We start from the raw sequence: 18,613 nt of genomic DNA, 5'->3' as shown, positions 1-18,613 counted from the left end.
CTGAGCGATAAAAGTAAACATTTTGGATTTCTTCCAACAGAAAGTTTTTAGGTGAATGGCAACTAATTTGTCTCTCTTAATAAACTACCCATCCTCAAAAGAAGATGAAATTGCAAGATACAAGGTAACACACAACATCCTTCTGATTTCTTCTAAGACCACACGAGAAAACATCTAGGTGACAATATTTACAATGACCTCTGACCCGTTGACATATGAGCACTCATTCTAAAGTTACAAATAAAAAAAGTTTATTGTACTCGCAACATATATCTTTGAATCGCGTTGATTTCGGAACTTACTCTGCATGCAATTTTACAAACCGAGAGCCAGAAGAATTTGAGAAAGCATCACCCAAAAAACATCCAACAGAGCCAACTTTCAATACTATCTCATACTAGATACCAATGTGAGAGCACAAAGCAGCCCTAAAAATTGAAGGCTGTCGTTAAAGCTACAAACGAAATACTGAGTTGTTAAAAAACATCTCTTACAAGCACTGATAAATTGAAAGACTTTATGTTCCCGCTTTTTATGCCGTTTTCAAGCTTATGTCTTTTACAACCTTTCGTAACATCTATCTCCAAAGTTCAAAAACGTGCCTGGATGCGAGCAATGATACCTTCACGCAACAGTAGCACGCACAGGAGAGACTGGGGCTAATTCTCCCTGCTTGTAAATTTTTTTGAGAACATTATGGAGAAAGTGGGCCAGGGGGTAAGATTCTGGCGAAGTTTTTCTTGCGATGGGGTTCAATGATTTTTAGCTACCTTTACATAGCCAAACGTCAGTCTTGGACATTTGCAACTGGAAGGAACTAGCTTTCCTTGTTGGCAAAGTGGCATTTTCTGACAGCCTAGTGCCTGGTGGCTTGCGCAACAATGCACAGTGAAGCCAGCGAATGTATTACATTTTCATTCTTCTGAGCTGAGCTATGTTCGAAAGAAATAGTGCGAGCTACCAGGCAGCAGGAACTATACAGACAGAATAAAAGGCCACTCTCCTTTTACTTTTAGAAAACGCCTTTTTCACAATAGAAACACCTATTTTACCCATCGGTAACACCCATGTTCATCTTTTGGCTACGTAGAGGCCGTCAAAAATCATAGATTTGCAACACACCTATACTATTTTCTCATCAAATTTAGACAAAATTAGAAATCGATTCACTTATAATTATTTCACACGAGGAAACTATGTATCGTAGAGCATTGGCAACTTGCACCAAAGCAAAAGAAAAATTACTCTATTCCCAATTGTAGCAATACAACTTAATCGTAAAAGTTCTGGGCCAGTGTTAAAAATATTTTGAATATTTTAGTTTTTCATTCCAAGAAAAAAAATATCCTCCCTTCATTTTAAAAAATAAAACCTGTTGTTTTCTTTTATTAGTTTAGATTTCCTACTGAATTTGACCCAACATTTCACATGTTTCATTGAAATCTTATAAAAATTTTCTACTGAAGTTGATATTGTAGATCAGTCTATTATAATAGCACAGAGGTTGCACCCTCCGGTTTCTGTATGAATGGATAGCGTTTGCATCCCAGCTGAAACCTGCCCAAGCTCTATTGAATTTGTCCCAGCCTTCATTTTCTCGGATGTATCAGCATGTACAATCTTTTCATTTGCAGTTCCATCATTCAACACAAACCGAACTCTTCCTCCAAAATATTTGTTCCTCACCGTGACAGAGATTTGTGACATTGAAAGTGTATTGCTACTTGGAACATGGAACTTGAGCCTAAGGGAGCTACCAGAGTTTTGTGTTATGTACCCTCCAGTTGAGTCATAACGCTTTTCAGGGACTGAATTCCATGGAGATTCCTCTAACATAGTAAAGCCTTTATTCAATAGAACAGGGAGGCTCCCTAACTCGTGCTTTGGAGGATTCTCTGGCCCAGGGGTAATGGAAGTGAAACATTTCGATGCGCTGTTCATGTCTTCCTTGGTCATGAAAACTGGTTCAGGTAGCAATGATGGTATAGCATTGTTAGAGTACAATCCATTAGCAGCCATATTTGCTTGCCCTCCAGGGTCCATATAGCCAGTATATAATTGTCGAGTTGATGGTTTCTTTAAACCATCCAAAATACTTTTCTTGAAATAGTTTATCAATACATATGCCATCTGTGCATGGCCAATTACCTTGGGATGATTGTTATGAAAGAGTTTCCCAATATTCTTTTTCAAGTCTAGATTCTTACAGGCGCACAAAGATCTCTCCCATCTTATAGAAGTACTAAAGTAATGCTTTGCCATCTCATCTACAGTTCTTGCCTCATTTTCATGTCTTTTGCATTTATCTACTGCACTTGAGGCTATTTTACCTTTGCTTGCGAAATTAACAAACACAAGTCCTGGTCTCGACTGCATAGATAGCACGTCTCTTGAAAACCTCTCGACAGCCTTATCATATTGCAACGAATCTGGGTCGTTGATAGCAAATTCCCACGTGACCAAATCGAATTTCTCATCAGTGTTTACATATTCTTGCCAGCAATGTCCGAAATACGTGGTGCCTACCCCACCAACAGCAACAATTTTCCTTTGCATGTAGCTCCCAGTGACAGAACCAATTGTCTTGTTCCACCAATCAGCAAGGGCATAATGATAAGTGAGTTTTAAGTTATCTTTTCCTAGATCTGCCCCCAATGTCGAGGAACCACCCAGTACAAACATGGTAACATCTTCACCTTTGAGAGCTGATTCTACCATCCGCTGAATTCTTTCAACTGTCTTCTTTCCATCAATCGCTATTCCATGCTCCAAACAACTCTCGTCAAGTAGCAATGAGTCTAAGTTTGGGAACTTGTTTTTATAAAGCCAGAGAGATGTTGTGTCCTTAGAAACTGCATCGATTAAGTCATCAATATTCGCTGATGTTGCCACGTTTGTTAAAACGACTAAAAGTAACAACAGATTGGTTTTACGCTTTGTGCCTTCCTTCATGTTGCTCTGCTTACCTGAAAAACACATAACGAAAACCTATATCAATGCTTTTATTCTCATTTTCAAGCTGAACTGTACAAGAAACAGTCAAGTCCAACCACTTTTCATTAACGTATATTCAATAAAATTCTGCTAAAATCCTTTAGGATCCCTTAATATCCTGCTCTTTATTCGATAGTGACTTTGTGAAAGTTGATGTATGCGAGTCAATGACGCCAGAGAGGGGTGCAGGGGATCAACTGCCCCTATTGCCTTTTGATAGGAGGGGAAAGGGGGCCGAAGTGCCCTTTAATTGAAGTGCCCTGGACATCGGCCGTTCGCCTTTTTATGGCGACATTTCTCAAACTTTATGACGACGCTGTTAAGAAATTAAGAAATTTCTTATGCCAAAAGTTAGTCGATTTCCAAGATACTTAGAGAAGATCAAAACAAAATGACAGCTTCGAAAGAATTGTTAGAGACTGGAAATTATTTTACAAATGCCCTTATACTAAAGCCTGCCCCCCCTCCCTTGAAAATTATGAACAATAGAATGCGTTATCAGGATAAAGATAAAATTGTTTCATTTCAATTCAAAGAGAGAAGAAGACTGTCTTAGTTTGTTGATATAAATAAAACGATTGCAAGCAACTTTTACAAAACGATGGCAAATTAGATCACACTTTTATTCATACAACAAAACTAATTTCTTTATCGAATAGCACGCTTAACGCTTCATCGTAACTGGAAAAATGTATTGTAAAGTTATGGATTTAAAGAATAGAAACCAAAGCTTAAATACAAATCTTGTTATAAAAACAGCAACGCAACTATTGCTGCAATAAAGATTTTACCTTTTCATTTCTTTGTTCATTGTTAAATTTCAGATACGATAAAAACTATTTCCTCAACGCCATTATCAACAAGGAGATATTTAAATAATTCTCATTAGGCCGGTTTGATCTTAGCTGCGCGATCAAGCAGGTACCAAACCTAACAGCTCACGCATGGTAAGATTGGAGAGATTAAGATAGGAACACAATTTTATTATATTTTGTACACAAATAGAGTAAAGGAAAAGCAATAACTGCGAGTGACATTTTCATTTAAAGATCTTGTAAAAGCAAAACATTACAAAAAGAATTTATATATCATAATCAGCATCGTTTGTCACTATCGTTAGCTTGTTGCAACTCAGTTTCTGTGGAACTAGTTGCCCAATTTTACGGTGCAGGTTAGCAAGTCTAAAAACTAACCATGCAGGCGGGTGTTCCACAATGCTCTTCTCTCAATATGTTTAGTTTCAAGAAAAATGTCAGAAAACGACACATTATCACCAAAATGAATGAATATACCTGTTACCATGGTGAAGGGAATCTAAGCTAATATAATCGACCTTTACCTCCATGTCAGGTTGATTGATACGCCTCACTGAACATGCATGCTTCTCTTCGAAGGAGCTGTTTGAATTTCGTCGAAAAATTCAAAGGTACAGAAATTGTTATAGACAAATGCTGAAGCTCTGAGGAAGGTTTGTAAAGCTAGAAATTACCTTTGCTGTTAGAAAAAGCTGGATCATTTGAAATTAAATTAACACACTTTTTAGAGAATATTTCATGTTAAAAATACTTTCATATTTTCTAAATCTTGATATTCTTATAAACATTCCCAGTTATTGGGCCTAAATGTATTCTTGAATTGTTCTTAAACGATATCAATATAAAATTCTCGTAGGGAATTCAGAGGAGGAAAAGCCCGCCAATGAAGTATGGTTAAGACAAATTCTAAACATAACTTTAAATTCATGTTGAATAACTTTAAGTATATCTTTTAAAAAATATTTCTTAGTGAAGGTTGAGCCTGGATATTGTTTCTAATTTGTTCTTAATTTTTGGCAATATCGAGCCCAAACTATAGCCTCGATTCTCTTAAATAATATATTCTAAAAAAGTGAGTTTTTGCTGATATTTTTGTACTATCAATTTCACTGAATTTAAATAGATATATCTTTTAGCAATACTGCTAGTTTTGTCTCCTTAAATTGTTTTTTATAGCACCAACTACGTGGGATTTAGGGGCTTAAATATCCTAGAAATTACTCCTGTGTAAAGCAACTTCTTAAAAACTACATGCTAGACTCAAGGCACTATTTTTCAAACTAATTTCAAATAAGACTAGAACCTTTAGCATCAGAGATCATTTCTCTAAGATATTGGTAATGGCTTTTGTGTGAACACCTTCGTGACCTAGGCCAGGGGCGGGATGGCACTTTTCTTCTGGGGTGGCTTTTTGGATCTTAAAAGGCTAGTGGGGTGTGACCAGGCCTGAAATAGGTTTGGTCGCTTAGAAAACCAAATTCCATTATAGATGTTTATAGGAGTATTGCAAAAATTAAATTCATTTTTTGGCCAAGGATCATTGCAGAGTTTAGCTTTCTTTAGGTGAAATCAATTTCAATGAATTCGACAGTTCAATAAATCTATTTGGTCTACTGCAACAAATTTTGTACAGTTTATCAAATCTGTGTGATGATGACTATTTTAGAATCTAGTATAGTAAAAAATCTACATCCCTAGATTCTTCTTTAAAGTGCTACTGCAACGAAATTTTCGAATTGTCTTTTTTGGCCTTAAAAGAAACTTCAATCTTTGCTGAGAAATATGATATAAAAATAATTAGCAGCAACACATTAAATTGTTTACAAAAGGCCGCCAAAGTTATGAGGTCATGGCGAATTTCGCACATCGCGTGTGACGTAGAAAGTAGAACACATTGCAAACAGCAAACAACAACAAAGCGCACTCCGGTCAGACGTCAGTAGATGCCTGTCGAAGATGGATTCATTTTAGTTTTACCAAATTAACGCAAGATGTCGGACAGCGAATACAGCAGCACCGAAAGTATTTCAGAGCAATTTTCATTAATCGATAGTTCAACTGACGGAGATTATGAAGTTGTGAACTTACAAGCTCACGCTCCATACCAAGACGAACCACTGGCTCTGCCTGGGCAAGCGCGAGTGAATTTTGAGGAAGACAAGGATGGCATTCCTCGTGAAACACTGGAGGCCAGATTCGAGAAGAGAGTTGCTGTGAATGACTGGTAGGTGACTTTAATTACATATGAAGTATTAGATAAATTCTTTCCTGAGAAATTCAGTCACTCGCAGGGCCTAGACGACAGGCCTGCCTTAAATAACTTGGTTTAGGGCAAGCAAGCCTAGGGTCTACTTAGGCCCCAACGTGTGAATGAATCATTTAGTCCGAGCCGTCTTCGAAAAAAACTCGCATCTGTAATTTATTCACTCGCATCTTTTCCAATTCAAATCACGTTTTTACTTAACCCATTTAAATCTTCTTTCCTTTTCTAAAGGTGCTCGTGTTCACAGTGTAAAGATGAACTGTTGGTGGGTGCGTTAGAATACAGATGCTGCAGGGAAGTACACTGTGCTATTGGCAAGGCAGTTTTTGATGGCACAATTGATGGAATAACATGTATCATCCAACACCGCGATTACAACGCATTGGTCAATACAGAGGTCCTGATGATGGTTGGGCCTTTATTGAAAGACTCGCAAGGGCGAGCATACAAGCGAAGAGCAGGACAAGGCAGAAACGAGTAAGCTAATAGTTGAATAGTTGCAAAAACTTTTAGAATTTTTATTTTTGAAGTCTAAAATTTGCGATAAAATTGTTTCAATCCACCAATGATAACATGATTATAACCAGAAGATACTTGTTGGTGAAAATGAACAAGACTAAAGCATGTTTCCATAACCCAAAAATATTCTTAATATTAAAAATTACACAATTGGCAAAACAAGCTATTCATGATAGCAAAATGAAAATACAGTATATATATTCTGTAGTTTTTTATAATTTCACTTTCAAGAGAATCTGCTTTTTGTGCAGAACTTTAAAACTTGGCATACCATAGCCTTCCCTACCCCAGGATTAGCAATTTCAACCCCAGACTAAATAATTTTTGTTATAAGAACAGCAACCAATATTTGATCATGAACATAAAATACTTATTGTCAGTTACTTATTGTTGTAGGTAAGCCATGTTAAATGCATAACATAAATAAAATAGATCAGTCTTTGGCATAAATAAGAATCAACATATTTTTTCAGGTATCTTAGAGCTGTTGCCTACAGATGGCTAATTCGTTGGTTCTGTGGTTACCTTGGTTGGGACAACAGAAGACCACTGCCAGCCTGCATATACCATAACATAAGGACAAAATTCCAGACAGCTGCTACTACTGGTTATGCAGATAATGAATAAGACTTTAAGCATTAAAATATTTGAGAGTAACTGTTTAGATCTGACTCATTTTCAGTAAAAATATGCAAACATTTCAAATGTGCCAAAACTTATGAATCTGAGGGTCCAAAAGCTCTACAAAATAAGCTACAGAATATGGCTTTTGCCCTCATGTTTCACTACATGTTTGTTCCAAATATCAGTATAAGTAGCAGTTGCTCTCAAACATTTCCAGTCAGTTTATTTGTTTGAGTGTATTTAACTTTTGCTAATTTCTAACCAGTAAATTTTAAACTTAACCCTTTCCATACTGAGGTCCACTTTTTTAATAAAAGTTTTGGTAGAACACAAGTGGACTTCAAATACCGAAAGGGTAAGGCTTTTTGATAAAAGCAAATACTTTCTTTTGCAAAGAAGAGAGAGATCTGGAGTGTTTCACCAAAAATCAGTCACACTTTCCACGTTTATGCCCCTTTGTTGGTTTCCCACATTTTTTGCAGCAGCGGTTGGTCTTCCTTTTTCTTGTGCTTTCAGCCAATACAGCTGGTTTCATTAGGCTTAATTGCAAGGATTCTTGTTCATTTTCTGTGCAAAAAATTAAACCAACAATATAACCACAAAGGCAAAATAAAAGTGTACCACAACAAAAACCTGTATTTTGATTGCAAGATTAGCTGCTGCTGTGCAAATGTACATTCTATATAAATATACACAAATTATGATTTCAGTGATTATGATGGGAAAGGGTATTGACCCAAAGATCCCAGATTGAATCTGGTCAATCTATTCTTACAAATATGAACAATAAGAATTTGCAATTACCCCATTTTCTATGAGACCTTGAACCAATGATTTCTAAATGGTCCCTTTCATAAGAAATTTATATATATCTTGATGGAAAACTAGGCTTTCTGTTTAACAAGTGGTTTTCCCTTGCTGTATGATCCAGTATCCCAGTGTAATTACATACTGTATTTCATCAACAGACAACAGTATGTGAAGTTTTTGTCCAAATAACACAAGAAAATATTTTACCTGTAGGGTACATTGGTGTAGTAGTGCTCTGCTTTAAAATATATTCAGAGATGGCATCATTCTTTTGACGTCTGTTTGGGAACTGAGCAGTTAAAGGCTCTGGCACTTTCCGTGTGTACTTGTCCAGGACACTCCCAAGCTCCTCCAAGGGCGTGCTGAACAAAACATTTCTTATATTGTCCACATATGCTGCAATATGAGGAAAAATTTATACAATTTCATGGTCTGTAGATACTCTGGCGCACTGTTACATAGTAACTGTTTTATTTTTAATTCTGATGCATAAAGCTAAGTGTGTTTCAGGCTAATTAACAATGGCAGGCAATATTTTTATGCATTATTAGTCTCATAACAATTTTTAACTTGTGGGGTACAAAGCACTCAGTGAAGTTAACTGGATAGACTACTTTTAAGTTAAAGTCCAACACAAAGAAGTGATAGAAAAAAGATATCATCCTTTATTCATTTAATTTCAAGACAACATTAAACCTCATCAACTAGAATCATTTCATGTCTTTCAAATATTTTGCAAGCAATTGTAACATTGTGAGTTTTGTGACTCTAACAACAGAACTAACAAAGCCTTTCTCATTGAAGCAGTCTGTAACACAGAATACCTTTGTTTGATGTCAAAATTAGTAGTAAAATAACAATTTTATTGGTTTACTTACCATATGTAGGGGGTATGGCAACTTCTCTGACAACTTCTTCCCCAAGTTTGAATTTTGGGTAAACAACTGAGTAGCATACTGATCCATCTAATGCTGTTCGTGCTTCACGATTGAGATTCTCGTTAAAATGAGAAATAGCCAAAACATGTCTGAAACATAAGATGCATTATGTGTTACGTCTGGTTTAACTAGATAAAATACATTTTTCTGTTCTAAATGACTGTTTGGCTTGCTATGTCAAGACATCTTGTTTGGATATTTAAATACTTCTCCCATTTTCAATCTTTAGAACTAACCAAACAAGACTATCTTGGTGCAACACGCCACATAACCACATAAAAAATTACATCACACAATTGTCTCATGTGCTGAAATTATAACATCCGAGATCTCACCTGCAGTATGTACCAAGCCAAGAAAAGTGAACCATTTTTGGGTGCCAGTGATTTAACGTTGAATGAAAGCCTTCCAGGCAGCTTGTCTGGGCATCACATGATAGACTCTGGACATCTTTTAAAGTGGTTGTGTTGCAAAGAATCTTGAGTAATTTGTCATATGCAGGTGTACCTGACAAAATATCAAAAACCAAAACATTTCAAATGGATTTCCACTAAAAACAAGGAATGGTTGGTTTCATTCCACTAAAGTCTGGATGATGTACTATTCGCCTCCAACAAATTTAAGGCTTGTACCCACAAAACATTTACATTTACATACCGATTGGAATCCATTCACGTGGTTCAAGTTCAACATGTGCACACTTGTTGTATAACTGACTCGGATGTTCATCATGTTTGTTTGCAATATGACGCATCAAGGATCTCCACTTTGCAACAATCAACTCACCAAAGCCTTGCTTGGTAGAAAGGGCACACCAATAAAGATGCTTACGTATTCCCTTGAGCCATAATTTTAGTACTTCAAAGCCTTTTTCTTTGCTGCCTTTCAAGATTTTCTTTGTGAGACCTTTGCAGACATGCCACAAATCATTGAAATGGGAGGTTTCAGGCTGTGATTCACGAATCCACTTTGCGATTCCTTTGTGTCGATCACTTATGAATGTTGTGATTGTCAAACCAGCATTCTTTATGTACTGAAAGCAACGTTTGGCTCCATCAAGTTCCATTGCGTTACTTGACCCTGATTCATTTGCCTTAAAATTAAAAGGTTTCATTTAGGAGTTGCATGCAAATCACAAATGCCACTGCCATCTTTAATATAGTGGTTACTTCTTTTGTGTTTGGTTGATACATTTTCTCACTCATTCAGTGATATAATCTGTGATGCATTGAAACTCTACCAAATATGAGTGCTGTATAAATCCTCTAAAACACTTTAAAATGGCAATAGCAGATTTATCTGTTTTCACATGAAATTGATAATTATACTTACAGTACTTAACTTTTTGGGTTGCTGTGGACAATAGGATTGAAAAAATGCCTTAGACAAACACATGACACAGAAACAATGACTCTGAAAAATTGCTCACCTGAAGCAGTTCAAAATGGACCAGTTTGGAGATGGAATTGGAAAACAATGTGTAGACACCATATTTAGCATTGTGACCCATAGAATCAAACCTTCCATCTCCAGACCATTGTGCATTCTTGACCCCTCTCAATTTTTCAAGCAGTGATGAGCGATAGCTTTCCCAATGATGGAGCACAGATGGGAAGAGGAATTTTTTCTGATGATAAAAAAAGGTCCGTCCAGATATGGCTGACAGCCCCATGTGTCTAAACATCAACAAAGCCTGGCTTATTCTCACACCCGATGTCAAGATGCCAAAACTCAGCATTACATTGCCTGCAGGATATTTTCCAAAGAGTGATGGCTGACTTTTCCACTGGAAATGCATTCTGCACTGCCTACATTTCTGCACAACAGTTGCCATTGTTCCAGTGCGATGTACCTCAACAGAAGGATTGTCAGCTTTGCATCGGAAACAGAAAGTTTTGAAAATTGCCAACAACATGCCATAGAAAACCACAAACTTGGGCTCTTCAGCAACTCTTGTCCCAGGTCTAACACTAAAAGAGGTTTACTGTATTGTATAACCGGTCCAAAACTGTAAAGCTGCTCTGATAGGGTTATAAAGTGAAAAAAGGAAGGAGCTGTATTTTCAATATACTTTCAATATATACTTTCAATATTGTGAAACATACTGCACTTTCTATTTTGTTTTGCCTGAAACTGGAGCTGAATGACTTGTGTTGTTTTGCCTGATGCTGGATCTTTTCAGACAGTGACTTACATTAAGTCAGATATTGAGTGATGAAACTGCAGTACAGTTTCTGTGAAAATTATTTTCAGCCTAATCACAATCAAACATACTGTATTTTCTATTTTTTGACAACTCCTCTATATCTGCAACCCCAGGGGGGGCACTCCATAACTTTTGATATTCGGGGTCTGTGAATTACAACATTGACACAATTCAATATTTGGGGCAAAAATGTCTTGCATTGACTTCACATGGAATGCAGTGTGACCCTGAAGTTGCGAATCATGAAATAAGTGTTTTCGTATTTTTTAAAAACTTAGAAAGATCAAGAATCTCAAATTGAGATCATTCAAAAACGTTGTAGTGGTCCCAGAAATAGATAACAATATTGGGGTCACCAAAACATTAGACTTTACATTAGACGCTAAAATTGATTTTCAAAGCAATCAGTTTTTACCTTACAAGATTTCTTGAAACAAACTGATTTCCATCATCTTCGGTGTCTGTGGAGTCGGCCGATTCTTCCAAAGTTGCCCAGTCTTCCTCATCCTCATTTTCCAGACTCAAGTCTTGACTGACATGAACTTCATCAAGCCCATTGTCATCCGAACCGCTATCCATTATATAACCTGAAAGGCTACTTGCATCCATGTCTTCAGGCATAACATCCGTGTTTGTAAGCTTGCAAGAAAATTGAGTAATGTCATTTAGTGTGTAATGTTACTTTGGTTTACAATCCTTAAGCAAAAAAGCTCCAGGGGCCAGAAGTTGTATGTGGAATGCACAGAAGTAACCAAGAGAAGGGTAACACTGAGTGTACTTTGACCAATGTCAAACAGAAACCCAAAACGAGTTCTAAGGGTAAAGAAAGAAATACCTGCTCAATTTTTGCATACAGCTCTGCCCTCTTCTTCTTCAACTTGCTGACCTTTTTTTGCAGATACACTATTTTAGCTTTATTAGACTTGCAGTTCTCACAAGCAATATTGCTTTCGACTCGGCTATCCAATTCTTTATTATCATCTGCTTCTTCTACATCATCGCCAATGTCTGATGTCGTCGTTTCGATAGGTTTCGGGGTTATAATAGCACTTCGAACAATCTGCAAAGAAAAAAGTATAGACGATCAAAAAAACAACTCAGAACAAATGAGTTCTACGATGGACATTGGTCTGAAAGTGAAAGAACAACAAACCAGGAAGTAGGCCAGAGGGCCTAAATCTTCGCTCACCTGTCTTCGATCTCGATCTGACATTTCTTCAGATATCTTCGGAGCTTCGTTTGCTACATGAACCGTTGGCACTGCATCAGGCTTGAGAAAAGACTTAACTCCGAGCTGTAAAGCTATGTCTCTTCGCATTGTGAAGGAAGATTCCTCAAAGTGACTCCCACACAAAATTGATGTCTTCGAAGGGACCCAGCCTGGTCGATAACGCCGCACAAATTGGACCCATTTCTGATGTCTCGCGTTGTCTTTTTCTTTATCGGGGAATAAGTGAACTGACACCCCATCAGTATATTGACTATTTCCACAGCTGACTAAGTTAGGGCCACCAGCAACACAGCGCTTTCCTCCTCGGCTCTGTTTCTCCACTCTACTCGCCATGTTGAAGTTGTCGTGATGAAGTTAGGATAGCGTGCCGCATTGTTCTTTGAAATTCGTGTTCTACTTTCTACGTCATCAGGCAGCTAGAAAAATTCGCACGCGATCTGCCAAAATCACCAACTTTGACGGGCCATAAAAAAAATTCTACTCCACCGAATTGAAATCGGTTTTCAGTATCGTAATTAGCGCATAAAGATGTCTCGGAATATGAACAAAACAGAAATTCGAAAATTTCGTTGCAGTAGCACTTTAACAATCGACAACAGTTTTTCAATAGTTTTGAACTGCTTCAGACCTGTCAACCCCCGGTTTTGCCGGGAGACTCCAGGTTTTGCTTGCTTTCTCCCAGTCATGGTAAAAAGGAAGCGTATACCCAAATTGCAAAAATTGCTGAGTCATTATGATAGCTTCGCGAATCTGATTGGCTGTCAAGCAAACTGCACACACGACGTTGTAAGTGCTCTTTGTTCCGCCGTTTCTAAAGGTTCTTTCTTTCTCTCTCTTTTCTCTTGCTCTTTACAAAATATTTCAAAACTTCTTCCCCTATTCGTACCTTTCAAATGCCACAACACAGTTACTTCTGGGCTAGATACAATATCCTATATGTAACGATATGGGTTCTTGTCATGACGGTGAAGAACCAGTTAATAACCAAGCTCGTTAGTGGGGCGAGAAGGCCAACGGGCCTAGCCCCAAGTAGATAACATAAAAGAGATAGCCTGGTTCATAGTTCTGAACTTATTAGCTTACGCTAAATTCTGCACAAGGGTAAGGTAATAGACTATGCAGATAAAAACCTTAACAAGCTTAAGAAAATTCATAAAATTTTGCTGATACAACAAACCAATAATTACTGCAAAGTATGGCAATAGATTCGCAGAAAAATGAACCATGCCAAATTCCTTACATAGAATAAAACCTTATATTACATCAACATCATCCATTCCAGTCGCTTGGTGAAGGACGGGGAGACGAAAGCAAAGCAAGTTACGTCTCTGGCAGCCCTGTGCTTTATGTATGCAATGAAGTCAAATTATCCGTATTCGTATATCTTGTTCTCGTCTTATACCGGCCACAGTGTGACCCTGTTGCATCTTTCAATAAGCTAGAAAAAGCTCTGTCGTTTTTGGACATAGCAGGTCAAGAAATGATCTTCAAAAGTTTGAGCAGCCGTACGCAAGACATTGCACAAGCATTTACTTGCGTCATTGCGCAGTAGGTGGCAACCCATCTTTGCGAAAGATTTTCCGTTCACATTGGCAGCTTTTTAATGCGTGCATACGATCAACATTCGATTTTTATAACCCTTTCCGAAATGTATCGTCTAGGACTTGCAGAGAACCCCCATATGAATATGCATTGGAGATTAAGATATCGGGAAAAACGCAGATTTGGTGTTCACCCTATAAATAGAACGCTAGGAGAATACCTTCACCTTTTCCAGCAATTGAAAGGCGACCGTAAAAAATTTTTTCAATATATTAGGATGGAAGAAAGAACTTTCAATATTGTTTTGAATGTTATTGCGCCCTACCTTGAGAAGCAGGAAACAAACTTTAAAAAACCAATTTCAGCGGAAGAGAGACTGGTTATAACATAGAGGTAACAAATGTTTTTGTTCTGCTAAGAATAACAATTTTTTGTTTTGATCTATTCTTAATCGTGTCATGTTCTTATATATTTCTTGGATAATCTAAAATATATATGGATTATTTTGATCGTCCCAGGGCCTGTATATGTTTGAATTGTGCGGGCTACTAAAAGCGCTTCTTGCAATAATTTCTGAAATTTAATTTTGACATCTATCTTTTCCCTCTCTGGAACTTTTCTAATGAGTGGCAATAAACTTAACAAAAATAATCGGTCTGGGTCACTTTCCTCTCTCTTCCTTCTTTCATTGTCTTTTGCTAGGTGATTACAATGTTTTGGATTCTTTGGATCCCATATTGCGGGCCTTTTTCAATTTCGGTGATGAGGAGCTCGAAATCCATCGCGCGTTTAACAAATCTGTCAGCTATCGTTTAGCATTTACCAGCGCTACAGCATTTACTTGCCAATTTCCGTTTGCCAGAAATTGGCCAGTGTGAACACAGCAAGGGGTTAGTATTGCAGAAATCGCGACGCAAAAGTTGGCGCCAGTAAATGCTTGTGCAATGTGAACGCAGCCTGATATGGGGCGAAATTTAGCGTACGCTAGCTCTTTGGCAAGCCGACACCAGACAAGCTGGCGCCTCCCGCAGGGAAATAAGGCGTACGGGTAAAAGTTTTGATGTAATGCATCGACTATGAACTGGGCATAGAACTCATTCTTTGATGTTATGTTTATCATCAAAACAAATTATTCTAACTTGGATTCCATTATATTAAAACACTGACAAAGGAACACTGTGAAACATCACATAACACGATGACAGTGACGCACATTTCCCGGAAAGGGATTACTAACACAACAGCGCGACAAACAAACATGTGACATTAACACGCAACATAATCAAAGATCTAGCTAAACATAATAATAATAATTACTGAAGAATACAAGTCCTAAAATGTTACATATAGATGTAATTAGTTGTGGAATTCTATACCGTTAGACATACGATAGAAAATTGTAAAGTATTCAAAGGTTAATACACCTCTTGTCTTTCCCGAGGCTAATCTATGTACCCTACCGTAGGGTCACTGGCAAGCCCGCGCAGCGGGCTTCGTAGGGGAGCTAGTATGTTTCTAATATTGGATACTTGTAAACATCGCGATTTTTTCTTAGTTATATCTGTTATCGTTACAAGTTTGTGTTAGCTTTTTATTAGCTAGTAATTTGTAAACCAACATAAAATAAAGTAAATAAAAAAACAAAAAACAAAGGCTTTTCAAATGCCTTCCGCTTTCGACAAAGAAAGTCTGATCACATGAAAACAAACTCATCACATGGAAACAAACAAACCCCCCGCGGAGAACCAGTATTTACCATGACTCAATGCTTTTATTTAAAGACTCATTGCTAACAATGAGCCATTGCGCTACGTAAGCATCCCTAAAATCAATTACTGCCATTGTTTGGACCGTCGCCACGCTCGCAAAGGCCCATTGTTAGCAATGAGTCTTTAAATTTGTTTACAATCCGCTGACATCTGTATTTTATCTTCCTCAACTTCTGTTGGAGAGTTTCACCTGAAGAAGTTCATTTAGAATGCAGACCGTTGAGACCGTGCAAATTGTGCCGCTCTCGGACAATGAAACTGAGCGGTTGAAGAAGAATTACCCGACTCCATTCGTTAAATTTGGACAGAGGTTCGTAAGAACGGTGCCGGGAAATTTCCTTTTGCCTGCAGCCTATGAGAAATTCAAGGATCAAATAAAAAGCTTTGAAGTGCGCACAGAAGATGTTTATGTTCTTGGCTTTCCTAAAAATGGCACAACATGGTCACAGGAGCTCGTCTGGTGTCTACAGAACAACTGTGACACAGAGAAGGCTAAAGCTTTTTCAGTATATAAAAGAATCCAAGTTTTAGACCTATCCTTCATTCTCGACTTTCTACAGAATGAAATTGGTCGAGACCTTAAAGCCTACTTCGAAAGGATGCAAACCATGGATTCACCACGAGTCTTTAAATCCCATCTTTCGTTTGACCATTTACCCTACGACCTACTCGAAAAAAGCAAGGCAGTGATGTGTCTGAGAAATCCAAAAGACGCTATAGTCTCGCTTTTCCACCATGAAAAGGTACAAAACCTAAATGATTACACCGGTGATTTTTCGACCTTCTTCGAACTGTTCATGGATAATCTAGTGCTTTATACTCCATATTTCGAATACATTCAACAGTTATGGAAGCGAAGAAACCACCCAAACATGTGCATTCTGTTTTTTGAAGAAATGAAAGTTGATTTGGCTGGCAATATTAGAAGGGTGGCAAAGTTTTTAGGGAAAGAAATCACAGATGAGCAAGTAAAGATTCTGGTTGATCACCTTAGCTTCGAGAAAATGAAAGAAAATAAATCTGTGAATCATGAAGTATACCAAGATGGGAAAATCATGAAGAAAGAAGGGAGCTTCCTTCGGAAAGGAGAAGTAGGTGACTGGAAGAATTATTTCACTGACGAAATGAACAAGCAAATGGATGAGGCAATTGAAAAGTATCTGAAGCCTGTGGGACTTGAATTTCGCTATGAGTAATGAACATTAAATAGATAGTTTAGAAAATTTGATGTATTTGGCTGGCTTTTGTAGAGAAAGAATCAATCCTCGAGTACTGGGCAGTCTGTCTCCTTCGTGATGCTCAGGGAAATTACGCTATTGTGGTTCTTCATTCTGATTGTTTATTTGTGCATTGAATCGACGATGCATCAGTGGCGGCTCGTGGGGTAAATTTTTGGTGGGGCTGATGACGTAGTATTCGAAATCTAAAGCCATAGACACGGAACGCCAAGAATAATCAAAAGCCTTTCCATTCTTTACTACCTCTAATCAACAAGGCTGTCATCAGTTTGAAAGTTTTGATTGAAAAAAACAAGTGTTTTTTATTAATCATGTATAATTTTTGATAAGCAAAGTAATAAACAATGTGAAATGTTGGTGTGCTCGACTTTATTTATTCAAGTCCGCTGGACCGTTTCTCTCTTCACAAAAAGGGGAGTTCGTGGGGGATGTCCATAAAACATAGACAACTTGAATATGGCCAACCCCTAGACGATATCCTTTGCATTGCATATCATGGCAATTAAAAAAGTTTTATTATTAAAACAGTTAATTGACCAATTTTCATATGCCGTGAAGCTAAAATTGTTCCAGTTGAAAGCCTGCATTGGAAATATGCTTTATGCCATTAGAAGGCCTACGGTTAATTCAACAATTATAATTCAACAAACGTCATGTAGTTCGTATATTGATACGATACAATTATATAGTCACGTCCCGAACATGATATGATCAAATTCAATTCAATTAAAAATAAACGTAGATATTCAAGTTTATCATCATATTATCATCAACCATTATTATTATATAAATACAATAATTAGGAAATAAAGCTTGTAACACTAGGCTATCCCTGACAAATTAGAGCTTTTACCAGTAAAATTATTCAAAGAAATACAATGGCTTAGAAGCAACAGCAACAACAGCAAGAATACATTTTATTTTTTAAGCAGTAATGAATACAATGGTTAAGACTATTTTTTGATAAGACATTGAAACTAAAAATCAAAAGCAAAACATCACCAAGCAGCACAGAAGCTACGACTTTCAAGAAAATAAATCATGTTAAGGCCAACGAGAGAAGGAGCAATGCTCAAAACAAAGGAACATCCGGTCGTAAGGATCGTAAAGATGAAAAGGCTTTTGATATGTCTAAAATCGGTTGAGATATGGCTAATGAAAGATTTGAAGTTTGCTAACGAATCACTGTTATTTTGGCTCTGTTCATAAAGTTATGAACAGAGACCAAAATACAGAGGTTTGATGGAGAGAGAACCAATAAAAAAGGGGCCATATCTCTGCCATTTCGTAATACACTTGCTTGATTTTGCACATTTAGAAGTATTTCATGATGCTCTTTCAGGCTATGGGATCCAAATTAAAAAATTCTAAAAATAGATTTCTGTGACGTCATCACAGAAAAAATAGATTTAGAATTATTTTACGATTATGATTCTTGGTGTTTTCACTTGATCATGAGCGTCATAAAATCTTAAAATTACGCTTCTTACGATCCTTGCGACCCTTATGACTCTAGTGAAAACTAGGCTATAGAATACGTAGAGGCTCTAATTGCTAAAGTACTTTTCTATTGAATATGATTTCTCTTTTTAGGTTAACTTCAGCTTCTCACGTCCATTGCCATGCTTGCTGTAGCCTAGTGACAAATTATACTGGTTTGGACA

At 37.3% G+C, this 18,613-nt stretch overlaps 4 protein-coding genes across 5 annotated transcripts; 2 read left to right on the top strand and 2 right to left on the bottom strand.

Moving 5' to 3' along the window:
• Positions 1-39: 39 nt before the first annotated feature.
• LOC135692316 (uncharacterized) lies at positions 40-4,443 on the bottom strand. Of its 2 annotated transcripts, none has more exons than XM_065210430.2 (2): positions 4,188-4,443; positions 40-2,966 (listed from the first exon to the last, which is right to left on the bottom strand). In XM_065210430.2, exons 1-2 carry the CDS (start codon positions 4,294-4,296, stop codon positions 1,480-1,482), a joined length of 1,596 nt encoding a protein of 531 aa, XP_065066502.2. In that variant the 5' UTR covers positions 4,297-4,443; the 3' UTR covers positions 40-1,479. The 2 variants fall into 2 exon arrangements, with proteins under 2 accessions (XP_065066502.2, XP_065066503.2); XM_065210431.2 differs by lacking the exon at positions 4,188-4,443 and adding an exon at positions 3,786-4,144.
• Positions 4,444-5,800: 1,357 nt separating this feature from the next.
• Positions 5,801-16,983, top strand: LOC135692765 (uncharacterized). The gene is made up of 3 exons (XM_065211061.2): positions 5,801-6,033; positions 6,304-6,549; positions 7,065-16,983. Exons 1-3 carry the CDS (start codon positions 5,801-5,803, stop codon positions 7,216-7,218), a joined length of 633 nt encoding a protein of 210 aa, XP_065067133.1. The 3' UTR covers positions 7,219-16,983.
• LOC148958634 (uncharacterized) lies at positions 7,643-12,733 on the bottom strand. The gene is made up of 9 exons (XM_089112225.1): positions 12,359-12,733; positions 12,005-12,229; positions 11,585-11,808; positions 10,393-10,933; positions 9,621-10,056; positions 9,299-9,470; positions 8,904-9,052; positions 8,233-8,421; positions 7,643-7,782 (listed from the first exon to the last, which is right to left on the bottom strand). The coding sequence occupies exons 1-9, from the start codon at positions 12,731-12,733 to the stop codon at positions 7,643-7,645; spliced, it is 2,451 nt and encodes an 816-aa protein (XP_088968351.1).
• On the top strand, positions 15,921-16,907 carry LOC135692319 (sulfotransferase 1E1). The gene has a single exon (XM_065210436.2). It carries the CDS (start codon positions 15,921-15,923, stop codon positions 16,905-16,907), a length of 987 nt encoding a protein of 328 aa, XP_065066508.2.
• Positions 16,984-18,613: the final 1,630 nt, after the last annotated feature.

This window comes from Rhopilema esculentum, chromosome 13 (assembly GCF_057945365.1).
Source record: "Rhopilema esculentum isolate cy_ngs chromosome 13, ASM5794536v1, whole genome shotgun sequence".
Lineage (NCBI taxonomy): Eukaryota > Metazoa > Cnidaria > Scyphozoa > Rhizostomeae > Rhizostomatidae > Rhopilema > Rhopilema esculentum.
Note: the sequence above shows the minus strand (reverse complement) of the source record. Positions and strands in the feature narration are given on the sequence as shown.

Excerpts from the sequence above, each read along its gene's own strand:
- LOC135692765 (XM_065211061.2), top strand. The coding sequence starts at position 5,801 with ATGTCGGACAGCGAATACAGCAGCACCGAAAGTATTTCAGAGCAATTT. Across the intron at positions 6,034-6,303 it reads AGAGTTGCTGTGAATGACTG|GTGCTCGTGTTCACAGTGTA; the intron begins GTAGGTGACTTT and ends CCTTTTCTAAAG. Across the intron at positions 6,550-7,064 it reads GCAGGACAAGGCAGAAACGA|GTATCTTAGAGCTGTTGCCT; the intron begins GTAAGCTAATAG and ends ATATTTTTTCAG.
- LOC135692316 (XM_065210430.2), bottom strand. The coding sequence starts at position 4,296 with ATGGTAACAGGTATATTCATTCATTTTGGTGATAATGTGTCGTTTTCT. Across the intron at positions 2,967-4,187 it reads GTGGAACACCCGCCTGCATG|GTAAGCAGAGCAACATGAAG; the intron begins GTTAGTTTTTAG and ends TGTGTTTTTCAG.
- LOC135692319 (XM_065210436.2), top strand. The coding sequence starts at position 15,921 with ATGCAGACCGTTGAGACCGTGCAAATTGTGCCGCTCTCGGACAATGAA.
- LOC148958634 (XM_089112225.1), bottom strand. The coding sequence starts at position 12,733 with ATGGCGAGTAGAGTGGAGAAACAGAGCCGAGGAGGAAAGCGCTGTGTT. Across the intron at positions 10,057-10,392 it reads TCCATTTTGAACTGCTTCAG|GCAAATGAATCAGGGTCAAG; the intron begins GTGAGCAATTTT and ends TTTAATTTTAAG. Across the intron at positions 8,422-8,903 it reads TGCCATACCCCCTACATATG|CATATGTGGACAATATAAGA; the intron begins GTAAGTAAACCA and ends CTCATATTGCAG.